Genomic DNA, 25,355 nt, shown 5'->3' with positions numbered 1-25,355 from the left:
AAGCCTGTCATATGAAATAAGTCAACAAAAGGCTTTTATGGCCCATATATTATGATAGCTATAGGAGAACAAAATAGGTTATAATGCCCAAACTGAGCAAAACTATGCTTTTTTGTGCAGATGTTAATATGGCCAAAATGTTTGATGAAATCTGATCATTTGTGTAACTGTATAACAGACAACTAAATAAATTGTGACTATATATCCCAATTATTATTTTGTAGTACAATATCTCATTGCTGTGTTTTATGGTCAAAGCATACAGTATAATGCAATGCAATAGAATGATGAATGAGGTAAAAAAAAAAAAAAAAAACATTCCTCAAATGACTGATGTATCATATTTGATTAATGCATATTAATGATTTTTTTCTATAAAAAAAGTTGCTTCCATTCAGTGAGAATTAATCTTGTAATATTGATAAAAATATTAAAGTTATTCTTACATTTACTTTATAAAAATCAGTGAATATTTTACAGCAAAAAGACACGAGTAGCACAATCTAAAGGTGGACGTTCTTACAATTATCCTGAAAGGCCTTCTGCTTCCTAAAAATCGATACACTTGCTGTTTTTTCCATTACCCTTCAAATTGTGCCTAATAGAAACACATAAGTTTCGCAAAAAACTCCCATTAATTGCACACACAAATTACACTCACATGAGGTGATTCTTTTTAATTGTATTTATTTTTTCAGGCAATTCAAAAATGGAATATTTCGCAAAATTACAATGGAAAGAGTTTTTTCCCCCGCGTTTACAGGTCATCTGACATGCATAAGTCACATGATCATTCTTTAAAGAAAGTGTGGTAATTTTGGACATAAGATGAGTTCTTTATCAAACTTATAAAAGACAAAAAAAATTATGGGAATACTGATTCTAAACAACAACAAAAAGACACAATTTATCAAGACCTCGAATGAGGGAGAAACTCCCAGAAACACCACATGAGGCTCTGTTGGCGGGCCAGGCAGCTGGGACATTATTGCTTTGACATAATTGTCCTCTTTTCTGGCAGGATGTAAGACTGGACAGTTTAAGTGCAATAACGATCAGTGTGTCTCAGAGAAATTAAAGTGTGACGGAAAATCTGACTGTAAAGACGGCTCAGATGAAGCTGGATGTTCAAGAGGTGAGAAATAAATAATGCAAGCTTGATCAGACAATCTAAAAATCTATTTTTTTTATTGTTTATCACATTTTAAAATATTCAGAAAATAAATATTTGGAACATTGTCTGAGACTTGGAGCACTTTCCTTCTCTTCAGTCTTTGTTGCTTTTCTTTCTCACAGAGATGTCCTGTGCAATCTCAACGTTTCCCTGCAGTAACAAAAACTGCATCACCAAAAAGAGCCCTACGTGTGATGGGGTAGATGACTGTGGCGACGGCTCCGATGAGGCCAACTGCGGTGCGTGTCATTCACATCCTCATACCTATACTTCTGTTCTCATATCTATATCTGCTTGGTTTGACGTTGATTTCTATCGCTCCCTCTTCATTCTCTAGACTGTGGCAAGAAAGCTTTCAAGACGTCTCGTGTTGTGGGTGGGCAGGACGCAGTTGCGGGCGAGTTCCCATGGCAGGTCAGCCTCCACGTTAAAAGCTCATCTCATGTTTGCGGTGCATCAATCATCAATGAGCGCTGGCTTGTGACGGCTGCCCACTGCGTACAAGACGACAAAATCAAGTGAATTTCCTCTCTTTTTTTCCTTCACTTTTTTATCTACAACTTTCACTTGAGAAACTGCTTCATAACAAAATATAAAACAAAGTGGTATTTATTTTAAATGAAGATAGCAAAATGTTTCACAAAAAGCTGTTTTGACACTTTGGGCCAGATTTACTAACAGCTTGCTCCAGTGCAAACCCTCATTTGCATTAAAAACTACTGTCAGTACTTACTTAAGACAGTGAAAAATGAGTGCGGAAAAGGCGTGGAAATAGTTATTTTGTGCGGTTGACCTTATTCCATATGCATTTGTTGCTCTTTCCCTTTCAGATGCAAAAATGATGGGAGGAGAACATTTAAATAAATCACGCAAAACATGAGCCCCTTTCACTGAGATTCTGGAAAATACACTTATAATGTGTCTGGAGATCATTTGATTTTCATTCACACTGCCAGTGATTTTTCTTGAATCTGTGCACGCATCCCATAAAGATCCCGTTAAGACACATGATATCAGGATGCGACGTGTAATGTCTCCACAGCGTCTTAAGTTTGCTTATGATCTGTGATTTCTCTCTCAAAACCATGTTGTTTTTTTTTCCTGATCCGATCACAAACTAGCGCGTCACATTCTGTTCCACTAAGCTGATGAACAATCTCAGCTTCAGCTTCATCACTATGAGACACCCCTTACGTCATTGATCCTGCCTTCTGTTCACACGGTGCGTTCTGGGACTGATTCCGGCAATGTTTCTAGGTCCCTATTCTGAGATCAACCCTGGGGCATGTTTGCAATACATTCACATATAAGGCACTCTAGCAATTTTCTGGGATCAATGCTCTGTGTGAAAAGGGCTTAAGGTTTATTAGTAGTCAATTTACTGTTATTTGTGCCATTATTTAACACCCCAAAAAGCATGTAAAATAACCAATTTTATTCTCCATTTGTTTAATTTATTTGTAATGCCTGTGGAAAACATTATCTGTATATATATGGTTGCTTAAGCCATATTATATTTAATTTGCTGCATCTGTGGTGTTAGTAGATTAGCCACACCTGATTATCATCGGTTCTGCTTGTTTGTGACCCAATGCTAATTTGCGCTGCTCTTGGTAGGTTGCACTGAGTGGAAATGAGCTGCTGCCTCTGTGTTGTTTCAAATTTGCACACTGTCAGTAAATCACGCGCAGAACTTCCCCATTTGTGCTTTTGTGGCACTTTTCATGCTAATTTGTCAGCAAGTTTAGTAAAGCTGGCCCAATGTGTTCTTCCTGTGTAAACTTGAGAGTAAGTGACTTCATGCATCACAAAATAAATAATCACCAAAATGCTATTTGACTAAAATAAAATTGACAAATGCTGCTTGGTTTGAAGAAAAAAAAAGAATAATAAAAATGTGTGTATATATATATATATATATATATATATATATATATATATATATATATATATATTAGGGGTGTAACGGTTCACAAAATTCACGGTTCGGTTCGATACGATACACTGGTGTCACGGTTCGGTTCGGTACGGTTCGGTATGTTTTAGATACAGCAAAAAGAAAAAAATGGCAGAAATTACCTTTTTTTTATTATTATTTTATTAAAACTAACAAAGTATGATTTTTTGTTGTTGTATGATTTTACCCATCTTCTATGTAGTTACAGGAATAAGACATTAGCTCTTTACATTAGCGTGTGCGGTGCGTGTGTGCGTTGCAGGAGCCCCACACCCTGTAGTGCTTTACATATGCTGCGTTTGCAGTCCGCAACTGATCCGCTGTTGCATATCACAAACACAGCATTTATTCATTATTTTTTATTTAAAATCCAAAAGTTTTTACTGAACATGCCTCGTCAGAATTCCAATTTTCTTTGTTTACTCTTTAATAGAAGTCAGGTTACATAGCCTACTACATTTAAACAACATTTTATTAAATTCATTTATTCATATTTATATACTTTAGATTTAGCTCACACAAGTGGCAAAGCATTTAAACATAGTTTATAGCCTTAAATCACAAACATTTTAAATTAGAAACTTACAATAGTCTATTCAAAAACAGCCGACTCTCGTCTTTTCTTTCGTTTTTACACCCTTTTAAAAGAAATCCTGCAGGTCAAAAAGAACTTTGCTTTTCACCTCCAAGAAAGTACGAGTGCTATCCATTATGGCACATTTTTTTTTAACCTAAATGCCAGGTAAGGTGTCGTTTTGTTGCTTTACTTGAGGAAAAAAAAAGCCATGTGTTGACTTTGAAACAAGAGTAGCCTATATTTTAAATGGGATGCATCTGTGGTGAAATTACTAGATTTTCGCGTCAGTACATGTTTATTTTAATGCGAACAATGTTCTATCACTTTAATGCAGCAACGCAGCGCAGCAAAAAATAGACTCGGTACGAAAACGATCCGTGCACTGCTGCAGACGCAACGCTCCTGGAACAGACTGACGGACCGCATCCGCGTGCAGTTTGAAAGCTGTCATCCGTTAACATGGGTACGGAAAAAAATACGCACCGCACACGCACTGCAGACGGAGTATGTGTGAAACGGGCGTTAGGTCTCATATCCGCGGCTATAAATGGACCACTCGCCGCGGTGATGTCTTTTGCCATTTGAATAAGTTGGAAATGTCTGTCTAAATGCTGCGGGGATAGTTTGTGGGATAGTTTGTGGCTGTTTCTCCTTTTTATCGTCTTGTTGTCGGCTTAAAGACAACAAGATCGTCTTGTTGTCGGCTTTGATTGACATGACATGAATTATTCCCGCTGCTGTATCATCAGCAAATGCGACATACCGTTGTTTTTTAATCCATCAATCTTGCCAACACCATCATCGCTTACCAAGAATCCAAAGTTCACCCAAACACCAGACCTGTTGGTTATTGGAGGATCTTCTATTTCTGGTTTGTTAAACGCAATAGCCATTTTGCCACGAGCATTCAGCGCGTAGCCTACTGAGTAAGCGAGCACCTGACTGAGCAGCCTAAAACATATTTGGTGTTTTTTTTCTTTCTTTCACTTCGGCGGTGTCAGGGGCATTGCCTGTTATGTCGTTTTGGTTATTGGGCTACCTTGTTGAACGCATATTATTATATTTCACACACTTTTTTATTTTCCAAATCTAATTAATTAGTCCAAGAACCGTTCGGTACATAATGCGTACCGCGTACCGAACCGAAAGCCTCGTACCGAACGGTTCAATACGAATACGCGTATCGTTACACCCCTAATATATATATATATATATATATATATATATATATATATATATATATATATATATATATATATATATATATATATATATATATATATATATATATAATGTCCTTCTAAAAAAATTAGCATATGTGATTAATGTTAATTATTTTCCATAATGTAATGATAAAAATTTAACTTTTTAATGATGCTTTAAATGACTGCTTCAATGTGTCATGGCATGGAGGCGATCAGCCTGTGGCACTGCTGAGGTGTTATGGAGGCCCAGGATGCTTCGATAGCGGCCTTAAGCTCATCCAGAGTGTTGGGTCTTGCGTCTCTCAACTTTCTCTTCACAATATCCCACAGATTCTCTATGGGGTTCAGGTCAGGAGAGTTGGCAGGCCCATTGAGCACAGTGATACCTTGGTCAGTAAACCATTTACCAGTGGTTTTGGCACTGTGAGCAGGTGACAGGTCGTGCTGAAAAACTAAATCTTCATGTCCAAAAATTTTCAGCAGATGGAAGCATGAAGTGCTCCAAAATCTCCTGATAGCTAGCTGCATTGACTCTGCCCTTGATAAACCACAGTGGACCAACACCAGCAGCTGACACGGCACCCCAGACCATCACTGACTGTGGGTACTTGACACTGGACTTCAGGCATTTTGGCATTTCCTTCTCCCAGTCTTCCTCCAGACTCTGGCACCTTGATTTCCGAATGACATGCAAAATTTGCTTTCATCCAAAAAAAGTACTTTGGACCACTGAGCAACAGTCCAGTGCTGCTTCTCTGTAGCCCAAAAGTGGCTTGACCTGGGGAATGCGGCACCTGTAGCCCATTTCCTGCACACGCCTGTGCACGGTGGCTCTGGATGTTTCTCCTCCAGACTCAGTCCACTGCTTCCGCAGGTCCCCCAAGGTCTGGAATCGGTCCTTCTCCACAATCTTCCTCAGGGTCTGGTCACCTCTTCTCATTGTGCAGCGTTTTTGCCACACTTTTTCCTTCCCACAGACTTCCCACTGAGGTGCCTTGATACAGCACTCTGGGAACAGCCTATTCGTTCAGAAATTTCTTTCTTTGTCTTAACCTCTTGCTTGAGGGTGTCAATGATGGCCTTCTGGACAGCAGTCAGGTCGGCAGTCTTACCCATGATTGCGGTTTTGAGTAATGAACCAGGCTGGGAGTTTTTAAAAGCCTCAGGAATCTTTTGCAGGTGTTTAGAGTTAATTAGTTGATTCAGATGATTAGGTTAATAGCTCGTTTAGAGAACCTTTTCCTGATATGCTAATTTTTTGAGATAGGAATTTGGGGTTTTCATGAGCTGTATGCCAAAATCATCAGTATTAAAACAATAAAAGACCTGAAATATTTCAGTTGGTGTGCAATGAGTCTAAAATATATGAACGTTTAATTTTTTGAGAAGGACCTGTATATGTGTATGTATGTGTGTGTGTGTGTGTGTGTGTGTGTGTATATATATATATATATATATATATATATATATATATATATATATATATATATATATATATATATATATATATATATAATACACATACACACTGTTGACCCTCTAGTGATAAACTGCATGCATGTTCACTTAAGACATTGTTTGTGGTGGGATTATCTTTTTTGCACTTTTTCATTAGTCACTGTGAAATTAATAATGACAATTCTCTACAATTTTATGGAATATTGCAGTATTTATGAAAAATTGTTACAATAGGGAAGACAATGTATCATAGGGAAGAAAAGACCTTTTTGTGCTGACTTGAATAACATTTTGATTTTTTGTTTTTAAACCAATTTAAATAGTTTAGCTTTAATATAATCATTATACCCCCGGTTTCACAGACAAGGCACAGACTACAATGCATGTTGAGCTGTTTTAACTGAAAGACATTTGAACTGACAGATCTTAAAATATGTTTTATAGTATACATTTACATGTTCATAAAAGCTACTTAAATATCCTAACTGAACTAAAACCTAATCCTGGCTTAATTTAATCCCTTTCTGTGAAACTGGGCCATACTGTTTTAATCTATCAGTTAATTTGGTTTAAACTTTGATTGGAAGAGAAAACCTTCATCTCTGTACATCTGATGAACCCTCAGGTATTCTCAGGCAGGAACATGGGAAGCATACTTGGGTCTTCACACACAAAAAGAGAAAAATACGGTAACAAAGAGTCTCCTAAAGCAAATAATTCCTCACCCATACTACAACCCCTACACCTATGACAACGACATCGCTCTAATGGAGCTGGAGTCACCTGTGACCTTCAGTGACACCATTCGACCCATTTGCTTGCCCACTGCCACCGATGTCTTCCCCCCTGGTGATGTTGTCACTATCACCGGTTGGGGTGCCACTAGAGAAGGGGGTAAGTTAATGGAACTATACACAAAGCCAGTCATATTTGACCCCCAATTTTTTTTAAAAATGAAGTTCTTGTTTGATTTGTAATTGGCATGAGTGTTAATTTCAGGCGGTGGAGCAACTGTGCTGCAGAAAGCGCAGGTTCGCATCATCAACGTCACGGTGTGTGATCAACTAATGCAGGGTCAGATCACTTCTCGCATGGTGTGTGCTGGCGTTCTGACAGGAGGAGTGGATGCTTGCCAGGTGAGTTTTTATTGATCATTGGAAAGCAAGCACACGCTCTTTTAGTCCATTAGCATACAAGTGCATTTACCCTGTAAGGGTGGGCAATATGACCAGAATTTTACATCACAATATGAGTCATTTTATTTCACCATAACGATATGTGACTCATGCTGGCAAAAAGAGTCGAAATGCGCACAGGATTATTTTGAGCTACATTTAAGCCCTCGTCTAACCATCCAAATGCTCCAAATAGCAAATAAACATCTAAAAGTATCTTGATTTGTTTGTTTTCGGAGAGGAGTATGTTTTCCTTGTCCATGAAAATGATCTTGCTCACTCTGACTGACCAATCCGAAGTGTGCGCACAGACAGCATGCGATCCTGATATACACATATATAGAATTACAGAATTTCCAAATATCTGTCTTGGCGAGTATTCACACTAACGTTATCTGTTATGTCTTAAAGGTCCACTGAAGTGCCTCGAAACGCTCCGCATTATTCAAAGTGTTGACGTAATTTCCCCTGAAATGGCTCCAGCTGTTAGCAGCTCCTCCCCTTTTTTGAAACAGCCAATAGCGTTTTGTTAATATACCATTTGACTAGAGCGCAAGAGCGGACCTTTCTGTTTGGTAAAGCCATTCCTCTAACACTGTTTATCATCATAATCTCCTCTATATCGCTTTAAAATGCAGCATTCTGTGCAGAATTCAAATGGGACGATATGTTTGTTGTCTGCGCCGACTCGCGCATATGATCCGCGCTGCGCTCTCGTGTCTGTACTCTAAATTTAGACCAGAGCCGTTGGGGTGTGTGCGCTGCTGCGGTGTGTGAAACTAACGTGAAAACAGACTTTATTCGCCTCAAATGAAAGCGTATTCACACTGAATCGTTTCCTATCACATATATAGTGTGCTATGTGCCTTTCACCATGTAGAAATGAGTAAATGTGTGTTAACAACTGACCGATTTCAGCCACAGCTTCAGCAGCGTAGGGGGCGGGCTTTAGATTCTAGAAAGCATTTTGATTGGACAGAACATTTGACGAGGACGTGAAGTCTGCGATGATGCCACCAAAATCTGAGATTCGTTTTAACGGAAATAGGAGACTGTAAATTTTGAACGCTTATTCAAATTTTGAATAAGCGTTCTGAATGCAAATTTTATTTTAATAATAAACGCTTATTTTGAATAAGCGTCCTGAATGCAAATTTTATTTTAATAATAAACGCTTATTTTGAATAAGCGTCCTGAATGCAAATTTTGTCATAGTTTTGGAACATACCAGCTTATTCATAACTTTAAAGTTAACACAGTCATACTAAAAGCTAAAAAACTTGCATTTTGATTTCAGTGGACCTTTAAGTGAACTTTTGGTTAACTGTTGGAGAAAAACATCTCAACATTTATATTAGATATTTATATTAGAGACACCGCTCTACAGTCATTTGAAAGGGATTGCAGTACCAGTTTTGGCCACAGTCTTACACACACTTCCTTTAAGTAATCAAATGTATTAAAAAATGCATAGTGTTTAATCACTGTGTAAATTAAAATTTGTCTTTCGCTTCATACTGTGCTTCAATCTCCCTTTTTAAGCATTTTTTAAGCACTGTGGTTTAAACACAAGTCATTTTTAAACCGCAGTGCTGAAAAAATGTTTGAGTGACCAGACATCACATGTCACGTGAGTGTAACCGTGATGCAGACGGTTGATGGGATAAACGGTTGTCTTTTTTAATTCCCTCTGCACGCAATAGGATAGCACTACAACCAACCAGAGCAGCAAATAAGGTAAAGCGGAGCTAGATCTTTACTCAAAGAAAAGCTTAACTCAAGTCTTCCAGAGTCACGGCCAAAGGCGATTTGAAAGACCACCATTCGCCAGCTGCTTTGATTTCAAGTAGCACGCAGATTCACAGAACCATCGCAACTCTGACGTCATGTTAAGCCCTCCCACTGACCTGTGATTGGCCTGACCAGAGTTTGTTTTTTTAAGCTTGTAAGCCAATGGAGAGTTGCTAGACGAGCCTGGCTGCAAATTATATTTGCTGCTGTTAGGGTAAGTGTAGATTTCTAGGCTATTTTAAAGAGAGAGTTCGCACAAAATGAAAATTCTGTCATCATTTACTAATGTCGTTCTAAACCTAAGACATTTGTTCATCTTCCGAACACAAATCCCTCCGTTGACAGTCTACGCAACTACCACTTTCAAGGCCCAGAAAGGTAGTAAAGACATCATTGAAGTAAACCATATGACTTTTATGAAGCAACATGAGTGCTTTGCGTTTGTAATTTTTTTGTTTAAAACATAATTTACCACTTTATTTAAAAAATATTAATGTCATGACGCACATTTGTAAACACGTTGTGGAGTTTTTGGTTGATTCGTATAAAAAGATATTTATTGAAGTGAAGCTACATTTAGTTGCTTGATTGCATTGATAGTTGCATTGATTTTTTTTAATCAATGATACACTTTAAAGACTTTAAAAAAAAATTTGATTTGTTTTGTTGATTTGTTGTTTATTTTTATATATATATATATATATATAGTTTGTTTTTCTCACCATGAATGATATACGCAAGTTCCATTTTATTTAAATGTTTCTCTTTTTTGATTTCATTTCTTCTCTCTCGTGTCATCATCCATTTAAATAACACTCTCTTTCTTTGCTCAGGGTGACTCTGGCGGGCCTCTGGGTTATTTTATGAATGACCGTATGTTCCTGGCGGGAGTGGTGAGCTGGGGGGATGGTTGTGCCCGCAGAAATAAGCCAGGCATCTACACAAACGTCCCAAAATTCAGGGGCTGGATCAAGGAGAAGACGGGAGTATAGAGATTATAATGAACTGTGAAAAATTTTATGAACTGTTTTGGTTTCTCAAGACACAAATATTTTAATACCATACATGGAATAACCCAAGCATTGTGATGTGGTGTCTGGGTGGACAGAGATATACATGTAGACCTGTTTTTGCATTTGTCTAAATTGTTTTATATATTTGTATATTTTATAAGGAGAGCGGTATAGGGTTTTATTCGGTCTTAAGGTATGTAAATAAATGTCTTATTTTCTCCTTTTAAAGATTTTGTGTTTTTAGTAACATTCTTGAATTGAAGCTTTTATTTTTTTTGATTGAATGATTTAGTTGTTTGGTTCTGTACGTTCAGTTTTCTTTGTTTCAGGGAGTGTATATTTCTGGGGGTCACACTCATACTTAAATGTGAACAACATGCTTTTTATGACTTGTATGTATGTAATGAAATGTGACTAAACGTAGTTTGAGATACTCATGGAAACACTTGAAGAGAAGTCTTTCAGAATCTGGAGTGCTTTAAAATTGATTCAGGGATTTAGAAACAGAAACATTTTTTCATGATTTAACAATTTAGCAACATTTACAAATAAAATTGTCTCTGGTTTAAATGGTGTGAAATGTGTAATACGTTCATTAAAAGAGCAAAACAGTCTTCAAAACTGTTTTCACCTAAAACAGTCAGGTTAAAGGACAGGGAGATTTTTCTGTACACAGATTTTTTAATTTTTGTAATAATTTTAAAATGAAGACTGCATGCCATCTGTATCATTGAAAAAGAGTGTTTAATAGCAACTACACTACCCATGCCATGAATGGACAAATTTGTATACACACTAGGTGACTAATTTAACTAGGGTGACCAAACGTCTACTTTTACTAGGATTAAGACATTTTGATTATAGACAGTATTTTGTAATATAACAACTTGCTATCCATACTGAGGGGCATGCTTTAAACGTGTTGAAATTAATAAGGCATCTTTGAGTAAACATTGAGTATCATTTGAGTATCTCATTGCTGGGCAGAGTGTCCTGGTTTTCGGTAATCAAAATATGGTCACCCTAGTTTTAACATACGTTAAACTACAACTGTCTGCCATTTCTTCATTTCAAGACTTTTATTATGAGACTTTTATTATGACGGGACAGAGTCGCCGGGCGCCGGCGCTATTTCAGCTTTTCCGGTCATTTGTATGAGGTAATGTAGCTCTGTCTATCATATTAGATACATTTGAGTGTGTTTAAAAATATGTTATGACGTTATGCCTTTACTTAGTGGCCTTTGTTTACACTTGTTCACACTGCTAAGAGTAAAGCGTTTTGCCAAATAAAATAGAAACCAAGGGTAACGCAGATATGCCGCTGGCGATACCTCAAACGTGCCGGCTCCTTGGTTAAAATAGCAATTTTCTCACAATTTACAAATAGTTGGAAACATTTGGGATATTGTACTCAACTAACAAAATATATAACACTGGCCTAGTGGTTTATGGATATTTTACTGCAAAAATACTACGCAAGTCACACTGCATTATTCAATGAATGCTGTTGGTGTGGGAACTATGTACTGGCGCTTCGCAGTACCCGGTCTGTAAACACACGCGGACCAGAAACGGTCCCTTCGAGTTATCGTTCCGGTGTTGCTCTGCTTCGAGAAGCATAAACATGACAAAAATGCAACCAACAACACGCGTACTTTACAATATCTGAGGGTGAGATGCGCGAAAAATATTATCAATGATAATGTGAAATTATTAGAAAAATGAATGTATATTTAAATAGTTGAAAAGCCTGCTGAAATGTGGATGTTTGGAATAAACTAATACAATGTCCCATGAGCGAGAGAAGAGCCAGAGCTGGGACTGGGACAGTCCTCGGTGTCGAGCCCAGCTGGACGAGGTGTTTTTCCGCAGGCATGACTACATCCAGACGGGCAGTACCGATCATAAGGAGTTCTGGAGCTTCTTCGAGCGCTTCCAGAGATTCAAAGCCAAGCGAGAGATGTCAGCATCCAAATCCAGCAGGCAAGAGTCACACGAGGGAAAGGTCAGGAAAAAGTCTGGATCTGTGGATCTAGGGCTTCCAAAGGACTATGATGCCAGATACAGGATCAACATCTCTGTGTGCTCTAAAGACATCGAGGAGCGCATGGGAGGATCTGAGCACAGGCGGCGCAGCGAGACCTCGGGTCCCGGCAGGCAGGAGATCACTGACTGCCGTCTCGCCCTTCTCCATTTCCTAGATTTCAACCAGAAGCAGAGCTTCAACAAGCTTTCCAAGTTAAGGAGGGAACAGAAGAGCCTCCCCATCTTCCAGTACAGAGACAGGATAGTGGAGCTGGTGAGGACGCATCCTGTGGTGGTGGTGGCTGGAGACACGGGGTGTGGGAAGTCCACGCAGGTTCCCCAGTATCTGCTGGCTTCAGGCTTCGACCACATCGCCTGTACTCAACCGCGCCGCATCGCCTGCATCTCGCTGGCCAAGAGAGTCAGCTTTGAGAGCCTCAACCTGTATGGCTCCAAGGTACAAAGATGTTTGCGTTTTACATTATTTTCACAACAAATAAACAATTCTGAGAATTGTTAAAGAGTGAAATATCATTTCAGTTGGAAGAACTGTACAAGAAATTATTAGTGTTAGGACAAAATTTTGTGTTGAATTATGAGGAATAAAGTTTGAGATAAAAAGTGCTTAACCGTCATGCAAAGTAATGCATAATTGCAATTTATTTGATCACTAATTAATACTTGTTGGCTGGCTATTTGGAACTCTTGAGATTGCATGGTGGGCTGTGGATATAAGCATTAATAGAAACACTATACAAAGAAAACCAGCGGTTAATTCAAATGATACCAATTTTAATAATTGTACTGATAATTATACATGCGTGTGTGTGGTTGTGTGTGTGTGTTCGTATGATGAATTTTATGTATTAGTAAAAAAAAAAAAAACTTCTACCAAATGTGAATGGTGAGAGTTAAACAATCACGGCACAGAAAACTCTTGAAAAAGGGTTGTAAAAACATTTTCTCTTGTATGTTCCCTCTCCAGGTCGGGTATCAGATCCGCTTTGAGACCAGCCGCACCACAGCTACCAAACTTCTGTTCATGACCGAGGGTCTCCTGCTCCGGCAGATCCAGCAGGACGCGTCCCTGGGCCAGTACCAGGTGCTGATCGTGGACGAGGTGCACGAGAGACACCTGCACTGTGATTTCCTGCTGGGAGTGCTGCGTTCCCTTCTGCACCTGCGCACAGACCTGCGGCTGGTCCTCATGTCGGCCACCATCAACATCAAACTCTTCTCCAGCTATTTCAACGACGCACCAGTCCTGCAGGTGCCAGGCAGACTCTTCCCCATTCAGGTGAGCTCTCAGCGCTCCTTACTGTTCAATACAGTGTTTTTTTCAATCGATTACAGTGGAAGTTCCTCCTGTGCTCTAGGTGATCTACCAGCCCATTCCTCCAGAAGAGCAGGTGTCCCGCTCTGAGAAACTGGACCCGCGGCCGTACCTGCGTGTGCTGCAGGGTATTGACCAGCGGTACCCACCTGAGGAGCGAGGCGACCTGCTGCTGTTCCTCAGCGGAGTGGCCGAGATTTCCACCATCCAGGAGGCCTGCCAGGCGTACGCCACACACACACAGCGCTGGATCGTCCTCCCTCTGCACAGCACACTCTCACTGGCTCAGCAGGATAAGGTACATCTGCACCAGGGCAGGTTCATTCAGGACAGAACAAACACTCATTCATCATCTTTAAGCATTAGATGATTTTATGATTGTGATTGTGATTTCTACCTTTTCTCCTTTTTTTATTAGTGGCAAAATGACTAGCCTATTTATTTGGCTATACACTACCATTCAAAAGTTTTGGATCCGTATAAATGAAAATGTTATTCAGCAAGAATCCATTAATTGGATCAAAAGTGACTGTAAAAACATTTACGTTACCCAAAAATCTGCTTTAAATAAATGCTGTCCTTTTGAACTTTCAATTCATCATAGTATCCTGAAAATAAATGTATAATGGTTTCCACAAAAATATTAAACAGCACAACTGTTTTCAACATTTGTGTGTATGTAATGTATTTTTGCTCAAACTATTTGAGCCTTGGTAAGCAGACAAGATTTCTTTTAAAAACATACCTACCCCATACCTTTTACTTTTTTAATAAAAATATGTCAGTATATTAGCTTGAAGTAATTTTCGATGTGTGAACTTTGACCTTCAGGTGTTTGACATTGCACCCCCTGGTGTGAGAAAATGCATAATTTCTACCAATATTGCTGAGACCTCGGTCACTATTGATGGAGTGCGCTTTGTCGTTGATTCAGGTAATTCATTCAGTGGAGCCTGCACTAATTGTTTCCTGTTTTTAAAATATTTAATCATTTTTAGGTTTCATTCATTTTATGATTTTATAGTTTTAGGATAAAAAAATATTTATTTAAACACATTTTATGAGACCCTATTTTCAATGTTGTTAAAATATTAAATAATTTACAAGTTTTACGTATTTTATGATTTTAGAGTTTAATGACAGTTTAATTTGTATTAAATGTATGAAATTATATGAGATCCAATTTTCTCTGTTTAATCACAATAATTATACATTTTATGAGACCCTGTTTTCTATATTTTTGAAATATTTAATCATATTTAATTGAAACAAAATAAATCAACCAAAAACATGTTATAAGAACCTATTTTCTGTTTTTAAAATCTTTTTTTATTTTTTTGCATTTCATTCATTTTATGATTTTAGTGTTTTAGAATAAAATAATTTTATTTAAAATTTTGATTACATCTATGAAATTTTATGAGACAATTTTCTGTTTTTAAATGATTTAATAATTTACTAGTTTAATTACTTTTATGATTTTAGAGTTTTAGGACTAAAAAGTATTTAATTTAAAATTGAAATTAAATCAAAACAATTTTCTCAGACCCTGCCAACAACTTTCATGTCACTGATGTTTTATAACAGGAAAAGTGAAAGAAATGAGTTTTGACCCAAAGGCCAAGATGCAGAGACTGCAGGAGTTCTGGATCAGCAGGGCCAGTTCTGAGCAGAGAAAAGGGCGCGCAGGCAGAACAGGGCCGGGAGTGTGTTACCGACTCTACGCTGAATCTGATTACGATGCCTTTGCTTCGTATCCCGTTCCTGAGATCCACAGGGTGGCACTGGACTCCCTCATCCTTCAGGTGTTCTCTCACATCATGAAAACTGTTTTTTTAAGTGTCATGGGGCGTATTATTCTCAGATATTGTTCTTCGGTGAGACGCTGGACTAAAGTATATTGCAAATGTGTTTGTGCAGATGATGAGCATGGGTCTGGGTGACCCTCGCACTTTTACCTTCATAGATCCTCCTCCTGCTTCCAGTATTCAGACTGCAGTGACATATCTGAGAGAACAGGGGGCACTAGATGAACACGGGGAGCTCACCTCCATTGGCATGCTGCTGGCTCAACTGCCTGTGGATGTGGTCATTGGTAAAGAACTCTTAGTATATCTACTGTTTTGTGTAGTTAGTGGCGCTCGCTATGGTAATAATGACATTATAAATGCTCCTACTTGTGTTTGTCCAGGAAAAATGTTGGTTTTGGGTTCCGTCTTCAAACTGGTGGAGCCGGTGCTGACGGTTGCCGCTGCGCTGAGTGTCCAGTCTCCATTTCTGCGCAGTGCTCAGCACAACCCTGACTGCTCCACCGCTCGCCAGCCCCTAAACAGCAACCAGGGCGACCCCTTTACACTGATGAACACCTTTAATGCCTGGGTGCAGGTCAGTCCTCTTGGATTTCATTGTGTATTAGTGTTGAAAACTCACATGAATGTTACAAGACTTTTAAATATAAAAAACGTATCATTACATTGCTATATCTAAATTCAATTAAATGAAGTATATTTAGAGAAGGAACGCTATTTTGTGAATTAAATATGCCTTTCATGAATGTAATACTTTTAATAGATTTTTTTGCATTAATATTAATATGAAACAATGCACCAAAACATTTCTTACAGGCATATTTTTTTCCCTTGACATTATGCATCGCTGAAGAGATATGAACTCAGAATTCAGAGAGAAAAGTCAGAGTTGCAAGATGTTAAAGGTTTAGTTGACCCAAAAGTTAAATTTATGTCATTAATGACTTCCTAATGTCATTCCACACTCTTCAGAACACAGTTTAAGAAATGTTATATTTAGTCCGACTGCATATCTAAGTGTATGCACACTATACTGTCCAGAAAGGGAATAAAAACCTCCTCAAAGTAGTCCATATGAGACATCAGTTAGTTAATTAGAATCTCTTGAAGCATCGAAAATACATTTTGGTCCAAATATCACAAAAACTATGACTTTATTCCACATTGTCTTCTCTTCCTGGTTTGTTTTCAATCCTCAAATAAAGATTCAAACAGTCATGAATCAGCGTATTGATTCATGATTCGGATCGCCAATGTCACGTGATTTCAGCACTGTGGCAGTTTGACACGTGATCCGAATCATGAATCAATCCGCTGATTCAGAACCGTTTGAATCTTTATTTGAAGAAATTAATAACATACATTTTTGGGTGAACTAACCCTTTAAGTTAAAATTGAGGGATATAAATTCAGTATTGTAAAATATAAAGCCAGAGATTTGTAAAAGAAAGTCCAAATTATTAGACGTATTAGACAAATTATTAGACAGATCAGACCCCAGTCTGATCTGCAGCGATTTTATTTCGCCCTGCAGCTCAGGCTGGAAACCTGTACATTAATTTATCCTGCTTCTTTTACAAATATACAGGGACCAATCACAAACCGACCATTTCCATTTGGCGCGTTATTGGCGAGTATAAAGGGTTAGTTCATCCAAAAAAGAAAATTCTGTCATTAATTACTTACCCTCATCTCGTTCGACACCCGTAAGACCTCCGTTCATCTTCGGAACACAAATGAAGATATTTTTGTTGAAATCCGATGGCTCAGAAAGGCTTTCACTGACACCAATGTAATGTCCTCTCTCAAGACCCATAAAGGCACTAAAGACGTCGTTAAAAAGCCCATCTCACTACGGTGGCACTACAATCATTTTATCAAGCAACGAGAATAGTTTTTGTGTGCAAAAAGCCCCCCAAAATAACTTGTATAATGATGGGCCGATTTCAAAACATTGCTTCGAACCGTTATGAATCAGTGTATCGATTCATGATGTCAAAGGTGATTCAATTGTAAAAATTGGGGAAATTTGTAATTTTAACTAATATACAACCAATATCAACAGGTGAAAGCAGACAGAGGAAGTGGCTCCAGAAAGTGGTGCAAAAGGAGAGGACTGGAGGAACAGAGGCTTTATGAGATGGTCAACCTCAGACGACAGTTCAAAGTCAGCAGCAGCATGATATCTAGGCTTGTCTCTGTAACTTTCTAACGGCTGCGTTTGCCTATGTGAACGATCTTAATTTTGTCATCGGGTTCCTTACAGGAGCTGCTGCGGACTCATGGTCTGCTGGAGGCTGATGGGGGTAGCAGGAAGGAGCCGCAGGACCGAGCCCAGCGCAGAGAGAGATTTACAGAGAGACAGAAGCTCCACCAGCTGAAACGAGACCATGAGCTCCATGAGAACACCAAGAGGAAAGTTCTCCGACTGGAGGAAGGGCTGGAGGGAGACGCCTCGTCTGGATCTGATGGGGAGGGAGCGAGTTCAAGCAAGAGAAAAGATGGTGCTGAACAGACTGTGGACATACAGGTGCCTCAGAGATTCCACACTTCTTCCATTCTTAATTTAATGTACACTACCATTCATGTTTGGGGTCAGTAAGATTTTTTCCCTGCTTTTTTTCAGCAGGATGCATTACATTGCTTAAAAGTGACAGTAAATATAAAATATTATTATAATAAAAATATATAGTTTAAATGTTATAAAAGATTTCTTTGAAATCTTAGTTTGAACTTTCTATTCATCAAATGTTCCTGTTGCAGATTTCACAAAAATATACACCGATCAGGCACTGACAGGTGAAGTGAATAACACTGATTATCTCTTCATAACGGCACCTGTTAGTGGGTGGGATATATAAGGCAGCAAGTGAACATTTTGTTCTCAAAGTTGATGTGTTCGAAGCAGGAAAAATGGGCAGGTTTATGAATTTGAGTGAGTTTGACAAAGGCCAAATTGTGATGCTAGACCAGTGTTTCCCAACCAGGGTGCCGTCTGACGAGAGCAGGTGTGCCGTGTAAAAGGTGTCGGCACGCACTTGCACCACGGTTCATCTCACATCTGGTGACATCTAATATATTGATTGTAACTTTAAAGTAATGCTTTATGTATGTTTCTGTTAATGGTCACAGCATGTGTATCCATTTTCGCTGTCATCACCCGGGTGTAGTCCCGCGCGCGCTGTGAGAAGATTTCTCTGTGCACTCATCCGAAAGCGTGTGCACGTCTCACAGCGCACAAATATTGAGTTCTCTTTTGAAGTCTTGCACTTAAACAGACAAGCTCACACAAAACGTATGTCAACATGTCCATCTTGATTAGTATCCAAGCAGACATAGTCTGTATGCCATATCCGAACTTCATACAGTCGCGAAAGACGGCGCATATCATGCATTAGGTCTTAAAGGGGCAGTAGCCTTTACTGTTTAATGTCAAACAAAAGATAAGGACATCACTCACTGCTCTTGATTGAATAGCTTTTGTAAGTTTAATAATGATTAATCTTTAATTTAAACAGAAAAGCATTGTTTATTTTATTAGTATCTTTGTTCAATTGTGTTTATTTGTGCTGCTGCTTGTATTTAAGTTATTTGTTCTTTTTTTTTTTTTTTTTTTTTGACAGTAGTCCTTTTTCCCTGAACATAGCAAATACAGAACCACACGGAAACCGTTAACATAAATACATAAATGTAACCCCCAGCTTAATTTATGCGAGGGTGCGCCACAAAATTTAGAAAATGTTCAAAGGGTGGCATGACGGAAAAAAGGTTGGGAAACACTGTGCTAGACATCTGGGTCAGAGCATCTCCAAAACTACAGCTCTTTTGGGGTGTTCTTGTGTGCGTCGCTTACCAAGGGAACACCATGGCACCAGGATGCACTATAGGAAGAAGACGAAGGCAGTATGATGCTTTGGGCAATGTTCTGCTGGGAAACTTTGGGTCCTGCCATCCATGTGGATGTTACATTGACACGTACCACCTACCTAAGCATTGTTGCAGACCATGTACACCCTTTCATGGAAACAGTATTTCCTGGTGGTTGTGGCCTCTTTTAGCCGGATATTGTGTCTTGCCAGAAAGCAAAAATGCTTCAGGAATGGTTTCAGGAGCACGAGTTTGAGGAGTTGACTTGGCCTCTAAATTCCCCAGATCTAAATCCAATCGAGCATCTGTGGGATGTGCTGAACAAACAAGTCTGATCCATGGAGGCCCCACCTCACACCTTACATGACTTAAAGGATCTGCTGCTAACATCTTGGTGCCAGATACCACAGCACACCTTCAGGGGTCTAGTGGAGTCCATGTCTCGACGGACAGGGCTGTTTTACCAGCAAAAGGGGGTCACAATATTAGAAGGTCATAATGTTATGCCATATCTGTGTGTGTGTGTGTGTGTGTGTGTGTGTGTGTGTGTGTGTGTGTGTGTGTGTGTGTATACTATATATATAAAGTATAACAAAACTATTGAAACAAATATAAAAAACATGACCATGAACATGAAAATATAAAAGAAAATGTATTCAACATAATAAAAACTAAGATAATATATGAATGATACCAAGATAACAAACACTTTCACATTACAGTAGTAATGATCAAATTGGCCAGATGTTTTAATAATGTCACATGACTTAATCTTGGAATTAAAAATAGGCTTAATTTTACCCTTGGGTTTTTTAGATCTATAGATTTTGAGGTGAAATTTGACCCGGGCTGTGTGAGATTCACTCATACTGTACACTTTCTCTGTAACCTGATTGGTTGTCTGGCTTTTACAGGAAGTCAAGTTCAAATTGCGTCACAATGTTAATGAGCTACAGGAAGCTGCACATGCCAGTGCCGCTCTGTCGTCACGGCAGCAGGCTCTGGTCAAACTGGTGCTGTGCCGGGGTCTTTACCCACAGCTCGCCATGCCAGACGAGCACAACGCAACCCGCAAGGACTCAGAGCAGGTAATGGCTAAATACACATTAAAGTAACCACCCCTATTAGAATTTTTTGAATATTACCGTTCATGTAGTTTTAAAAGTTTCAAAGATCAAAGTTCAAGTTATTATCCACCTAAAGAAAGAGCTGATTTTAAAATGCCTGAAAGAGAGACCATGAAAAAAATATGGACAACGCGTCTTCACTACCTTCCACTGAAGACAAGTGAAGCCGCCAACGTCCAAATATGGTGCTGACAGAAAATCAAAGTGTTTTTTAATCTTGGATGTATGCACACCTATTGTTGGAGACCTCCAAAACAAAATTAAGAGCCTTTAAAATAGCGTAATAGTGTCACTTTAAAATGCACTGTAATATCAGCCAACTTTGGACCATTAACATGTTTTTTGTGTGTGTTAGGTGTTCCACACGCGTAATAAACAAGGGGTTGTGATCCACCCAACCAGCGTGTTTGCCATCGACCCTGAAGTTCTGCATGTTCCCGATCATGAGTCCAGCGAGTTTGGTACACACTCCTTTTTGCAGTAAGACAGGCATTGTGACCGTCACTTTCCTCGTTCCCACTGATACACTCTTACATCCTCTCTGTAGGTGCTGATAAAGGGCAGAGCAATAGGCATCAGTTACTGGCTTTCGTTACTCTGCTAGAAACGAACAAGCCTTACGTCTCAAACTGTGTGCGGATTCCAGCCCTACAGGTCAGTGAACACTGAGAGAATTGGAACCATTATTTACACCTTTTTTTAACTTCAGATTGGACGTGGACGAGTTTTTATTTTATTTTATTTTACTGCATTAAATTGATCAAATTTACTTTAAATGCATTTATAATGTTACAAAAGATTTATTTTTCAAATAAGTGCTGTTCATTTGAACTTTCTATTCATCAATGAATCCTGAAAAACTTTTTCAACATTGATAATAATCAGAATTATTTAAATTCTTGAGCAGCTAATCTTCATATTGGAACGATTTCTGAAGGATCATGTGACTGAAGACTGGAGGAATGATGCTGAAAATTTCTTGGTCAATTAAAAGCTGTTTTGGCGAGCATAAGATACTTCCAGATATTTCAAAATCTTACTGTCCCCACACTTTTGAAAAGTAGTTTACATGCTAAAACGTTTTAAGCTAGATTTTTTCCCCTTTCTTTATCGTGAACACTCTTCTGTAGGCCCTTCTGCTGGTGGCCAACTCCGTGGACACTAATGCGGACTGTACGCGGGTGGTGGTGGACGGCTGGCTGGAGCTGGGCTTGACTGACGGAGACACGGCCATGAAAGTGATCTCCTCTGCCCTCACTCTGCGGGGTGAATGGGAGAGGCTGCTTCAGGCTCAGCTCGGACAGGGCGGCCCGGGTAACTCCGCTGGACTCGGGCTGAGTGGGCCCAAAGTTTCCCGCAGAGAACTGGAAAAGCTCTGTGAGGGACTTGTGCGGTTTCTGCTGTATACTGAGGTAGAGAGGCAAACATAATAATACATCTGTGTTTTTAATCCAGGTCAAACACACATGCAGTCACCTGATAATGAGTTTCTCTCATAGGTAAGTTACAGTCTGAGGCGTCTGACAGGGCTGCAGTCTCAGAACCTTTACATCGGACCCCAGCAGGATCCGGATCTGTCTTCCGCTGCAGCTCTCGGCTCTCTGTTCCCCGGGATGAAGGCGGAGCCGGATGCCATTAAAGGAGGCATGCGTCTGTGCAGCTACTTCACTTACAACTGTCTGTGTGTAAGTGTTCTTTACTATACTAGTTTATTTCCAACGCGGAATGAAAAAATAAATTAAATAATTTAGAATTTTTATCTGAATGTCTTTCTTCTCACAATTCTGATATAAGATAAAAACTCAGAATTGTTAACTACAAACAGAATTGTAGATATAAATTATAAAACTTGCAATTTCGCTTTTTTATCCCATGGCAGTTTTTTTTTTTGTTAAAGTATCATAATTGTGAGATGTCAGTTCAGAATTCCAAGAAAAGTCAAAATTGTAATATGAAAATTCTGAATTTCGAGAAATGTCAAAATTGCGAGATGTAAACTCAGAATTTAGAGAAATGTCAAAATTGCGAGATGTATATTCAGAATTCTGATAAATGAAAAAATTGCGAGATAGAAACTCAAAATTCCTAGAAATGTTAGAATGGAGAGATATAAATTGAAAATTCAAAAAACAGTTAGAATTGAGATGTAAACTCACGATTCTGAGAAAAGTCTAAATTGCGAGAACTCAGAATTTCGAGAAAAAAAACCTAACAATTGAGATTGAACCTGCAATTGTGGGTTTTTGACCTATATAACAAAAGTCAATGACAGAAACGAGCTTCCATGCTTTCCTGAATGTGGAAAGAATGTGCTCAAAAGCCTTATCTATCTTACAGTCCTTTAACGCCGCCACTTCTTGTGCTCTTCATTTGTGTCATGTAGGACTCTAAGGACCTGTACAGTGAATGTTTACGCACTTTTTGGAGCTGTCCTCACTGTGACTTTTATATGCCCCTGACGCCCTTGGAGCGCATGCAACATGAGGCCACCTGCAGGCCACCAGAGGAACAGCAGCCTGAGGAAGGTGAGCGGCAGGAAGCAGGATCTCGTTTATGAATCATTTCATCTCATAATTATTCATAATTTGTGGTTTATTCTTTCACTGTAAAGATGTCTTACTATCGAGTGCTGCAGTCATGATGTATTGTTTTAGGCCAACTCTTGATTTTCGCATCACCCTCTTCAAAAAAACAATAGGATCTGGATCTTTGATTAATGCAGAATGTGACAAAAAAAACTAAGTTTTATCAATCTTACACATCTTTGTATCATGATAATCTTCTCAAATGAACAACTTTTATGACTTTTGAAGTCTAAATGCAATCGCCAAAAGTAAAGAGCTAAAAGCGGAGCAACACGACAGTCACATGACTTTACTGTTAAGCTTCTGACTAAAATTAAAATGAATAAAAACAATAGACATATTTAAAACAACAATTACTAAAAACAAAAACTAATTTAAAATATTATATATGATTTATTAAAATACTAATGATAATAAATATAAATGTATTATGTAAAAGTTTATGGTAACACTTTTTTTTTTACAGTGTCCTTGTTGCATATGTTTACATGTACTTACCATAGTAATAACAGTACGTGATGCATAATTACATACAACTAAACCTCAAACCAAAACCTTAATCCTATAGTAAGTACTCAGTACTTAAATATGTAATTACACTGTAACAATGACACCTTAAAATAAAGTGCAGCCAAAATTATATTGTGTGTGTGTGTGTGTGTGTGTGTGTGTGTGTGTGTGTGTGTGTGTGTGTGTGTGTGTGTGTGTGTGTGTGTGTGTGTGTACATTTCTGTCTTCTCAAGTCTTGCTCAAGATCACTAATCAGTTCTACACAGTCAATGCTTTCTCTTTATTTTCACAGAGTCTGAGAGTGAAAAAGCGTCCTCATTGTCTTCATCTGGCCTGACCAGAGTCTATCACTGTGATATCTGTAATAAAAACCTGACTCTCACCTCAACTGAGATCCTAAAACACAAACGCCAGCACCTGTCCTGAGCTCACACATGGACTCATGATCAGACTTTAAGACCTTCTCTGTCTTTATAATCTCTCCATTACATGTTTTAATAAATGTGAAAACTCTCTCGAATGTGCTGTAATTCTTCTACTTGTTTTTAATTGTGTACTTGGTTCTGGAATTGCATTACACTGACTGATTTAAAAACCCTCTTTTGTGCAGAACTACTTTCTTCTGCCGCAGATTCATATCTTGAGTTGACAGTTTAAAAGTTGAGCCCAAGCGTTTGTTACTGATTCTAAGGCCTAGTCCACACGGGTATTTTTATTACCGGAGTTTTTCCTCCTCCGTTTTAAAAAACAATCGCGTCCACACAAGCACGATTTTTAAAAAATGTGTCCACATGAGAACGCAAAACTACGCTATGATTGGCTCCCTGATTTCCACATGGGTCCCATCCACGGCACCGATGCACATTGCACTGACTGAGGGACGCCATGGGCTCAAGTGAAACCCTTCTACAAGTTCCTTTACTTTGGACTCAGTGACAGGTAACTGTAGGTGCAGGGCCGAAGTGGACTGTTATAGCTTCACACACTTGCTTTACTATTTTGTATTATTGCATTCTGGCGCCTTTGTTCTGCAATACAATGAAATAACTGAACATGTATCTGTAGGCTATACATGTAAGCGCTGTTAGTAGAGTCCACCGCATAGACTCGACTCACGTAAATCAAAAGGAGATAACGTGGAAAATCTGACGTCAAACAAAGGAGAGAACGGCGCGCTCTTCGACTTAAAAACCCGAAATCTCTAGTTTGTGTGGACAAAGCCTAAAACGTCACTTTAGAGCTAGCAATATTGAGTCGTTTCAGTGAAGTACTTCAGTAATACATAATTCACAGTAGAACAGTCTTTCTAATGGTTAATCTTATATTCATAATCATAAAATCAGTTTGAATGTCATCTGAGGATCTTTGTTTTTGACCAGTTAAGGGGATTTCCCATGACAGTACTAGTCAATGCATTTGTTAGTTGTCTGGTTTACAATCTTGTTTCAGTCCCTTTCAAAATAAAAGTATTTGTCTCTTGTCAACCTGTGATTTGAATCCATGGCAAAAGGAAGTAGTTCAGCATAAAATGTTTTTATAAAAAAGGTTGCAGATTCTTATTAATTTACACACTTGTGCCATTAAACTGTTGCATAAACAGAATATTACACTCATAGTCCTGCGATAAGGCTGTATATCCGCACAGCTGTGGCACATACACACACATATATGTTTCCATATTTTTGGTATATATATATATATATATATATATATATATATATATACATACCGTTTTACTGCTTGTCTCA

General features: G+C 38.6%; 2 protein-coding genes across 4 annotated transcripts in view; both read left to right on the top strand.

Moving 5' to 3' along the window:
- Positions 1–10,909, top strand: part of st14a (ST14 transmembrane serine protease matriptase a) — a 28,844-nt gene extending 17,935 nt beyond the window's left edge. For all 3 annotated transcript variants that reach the window (XM_067419725.1, XM_067419724.1, XM_067419726.1), the window contains exons 15-20: positions 1,022–1,135; positions 1,297–1,413; positions 1,512–1,692; positions 6,997–7,265; positions 7,371–7,507; positions 10,171–10,909. In XM_067419725.1, coding sequence (XP_067275826.1) covers positions 1,022–1,135; positions 1,297–1,413; positions 1,512–1,692; positions 6,997–7,265; positions 7,371–7,507; positions 10,171–10,329 — 977 coding nt within the window. In that variant the 3' untranslated portion in view covers positions 10,330–10,909. The remainder of the gene's footprint in view (positions 1–1,021; positions 1,136–1,296; positions 1,414–1,511; positions 1,693–6,996; positions 7,266–7,370; positions 7,508–10,170) is intronic.
- Positions 10,910–11,895: 986 nt separating this feature from the next.
- Positions 11,896–24,122, top strand: dhx34 (DEAH (Asp-Glu-Ala-His) box polypeptide 34). Its single transcript, XM_067419657.1, has 16 exons — positions 11,896–12,834; positions 13,363–13,674; positions 13,754–14,008; positions 14,542–14,644; positions 15,298–15,515; positions 15,631–15,805; positions 15,902–16,095; positions 17,584–17,685; positions 17,785–18,048; positions 20,300–20,473; positions 20,868–20,973; positions 21,060–21,166; positions 21,643–21,924; positions 22,012–22,197; positions 22,896–23,037; positions 23,900–24,122. Exons 1-16 carry the CDS (start codon positions 12,139–12,141, stop codon positions 24,031–24,033), a joined length of 3,450 nt encoding a protein of 1,149 aa, XP_067275758.1. The 5' UTR covers positions 11,896–12,138; the 3' UTR covers positions 24,034–24,122.
- Positions 24,123–25,355: the final 1,233 nt, after the last annotated feature.

This window comes from Pseudorasbora parva, chromosome 16, assembly GCF_024679245.1.
Source record: "Pseudorasbora parva isolate DD20220531a chromosome 16, ASM2467924v1, whole genome shotgun sequence".
In the NCBI taxonomy this organism is placed as follows: domain Eukaryota; kingdom Metazoa; phylum Chordata; class Actinopteri; order Cypriniformes; family Gobionidae; genus Pseudorasbora; species Pseudorasbora parva.
Note: the sequence above shows the minus strand (reverse complement) of the source record. Positions and strands in the feature narration are given on the sequence as shown.

What these genes read in the sequence shown, in the direction of transcription:
- dhx34 (XM_067419657.1), top strand. Translation starts at nt 12,139, where the DNA reads ATGTCCCATGAGCGAGAGAAGAGCCAGAGCTGGGACTGGGACAGTCCT. An exon ending in TGCGGATTCCAGCCCTACAG is followed by an intron (nt 21,167 to 21,642) that starts GTCAGTGAACAC and finishes ACTCTTCTGTAG; the next exon opens with GCCCTTCTGCTGGTGGCCAA. An exon ending in GGAACAGCAGCCTGAGGAAG is followed by an intron (nt 23,038 to 23,899) that starts GTGAGCGGCAGG and finishes TTATTTTCACAG; the next exon opens with AGTCTGAGAGTGAAAAAGCG.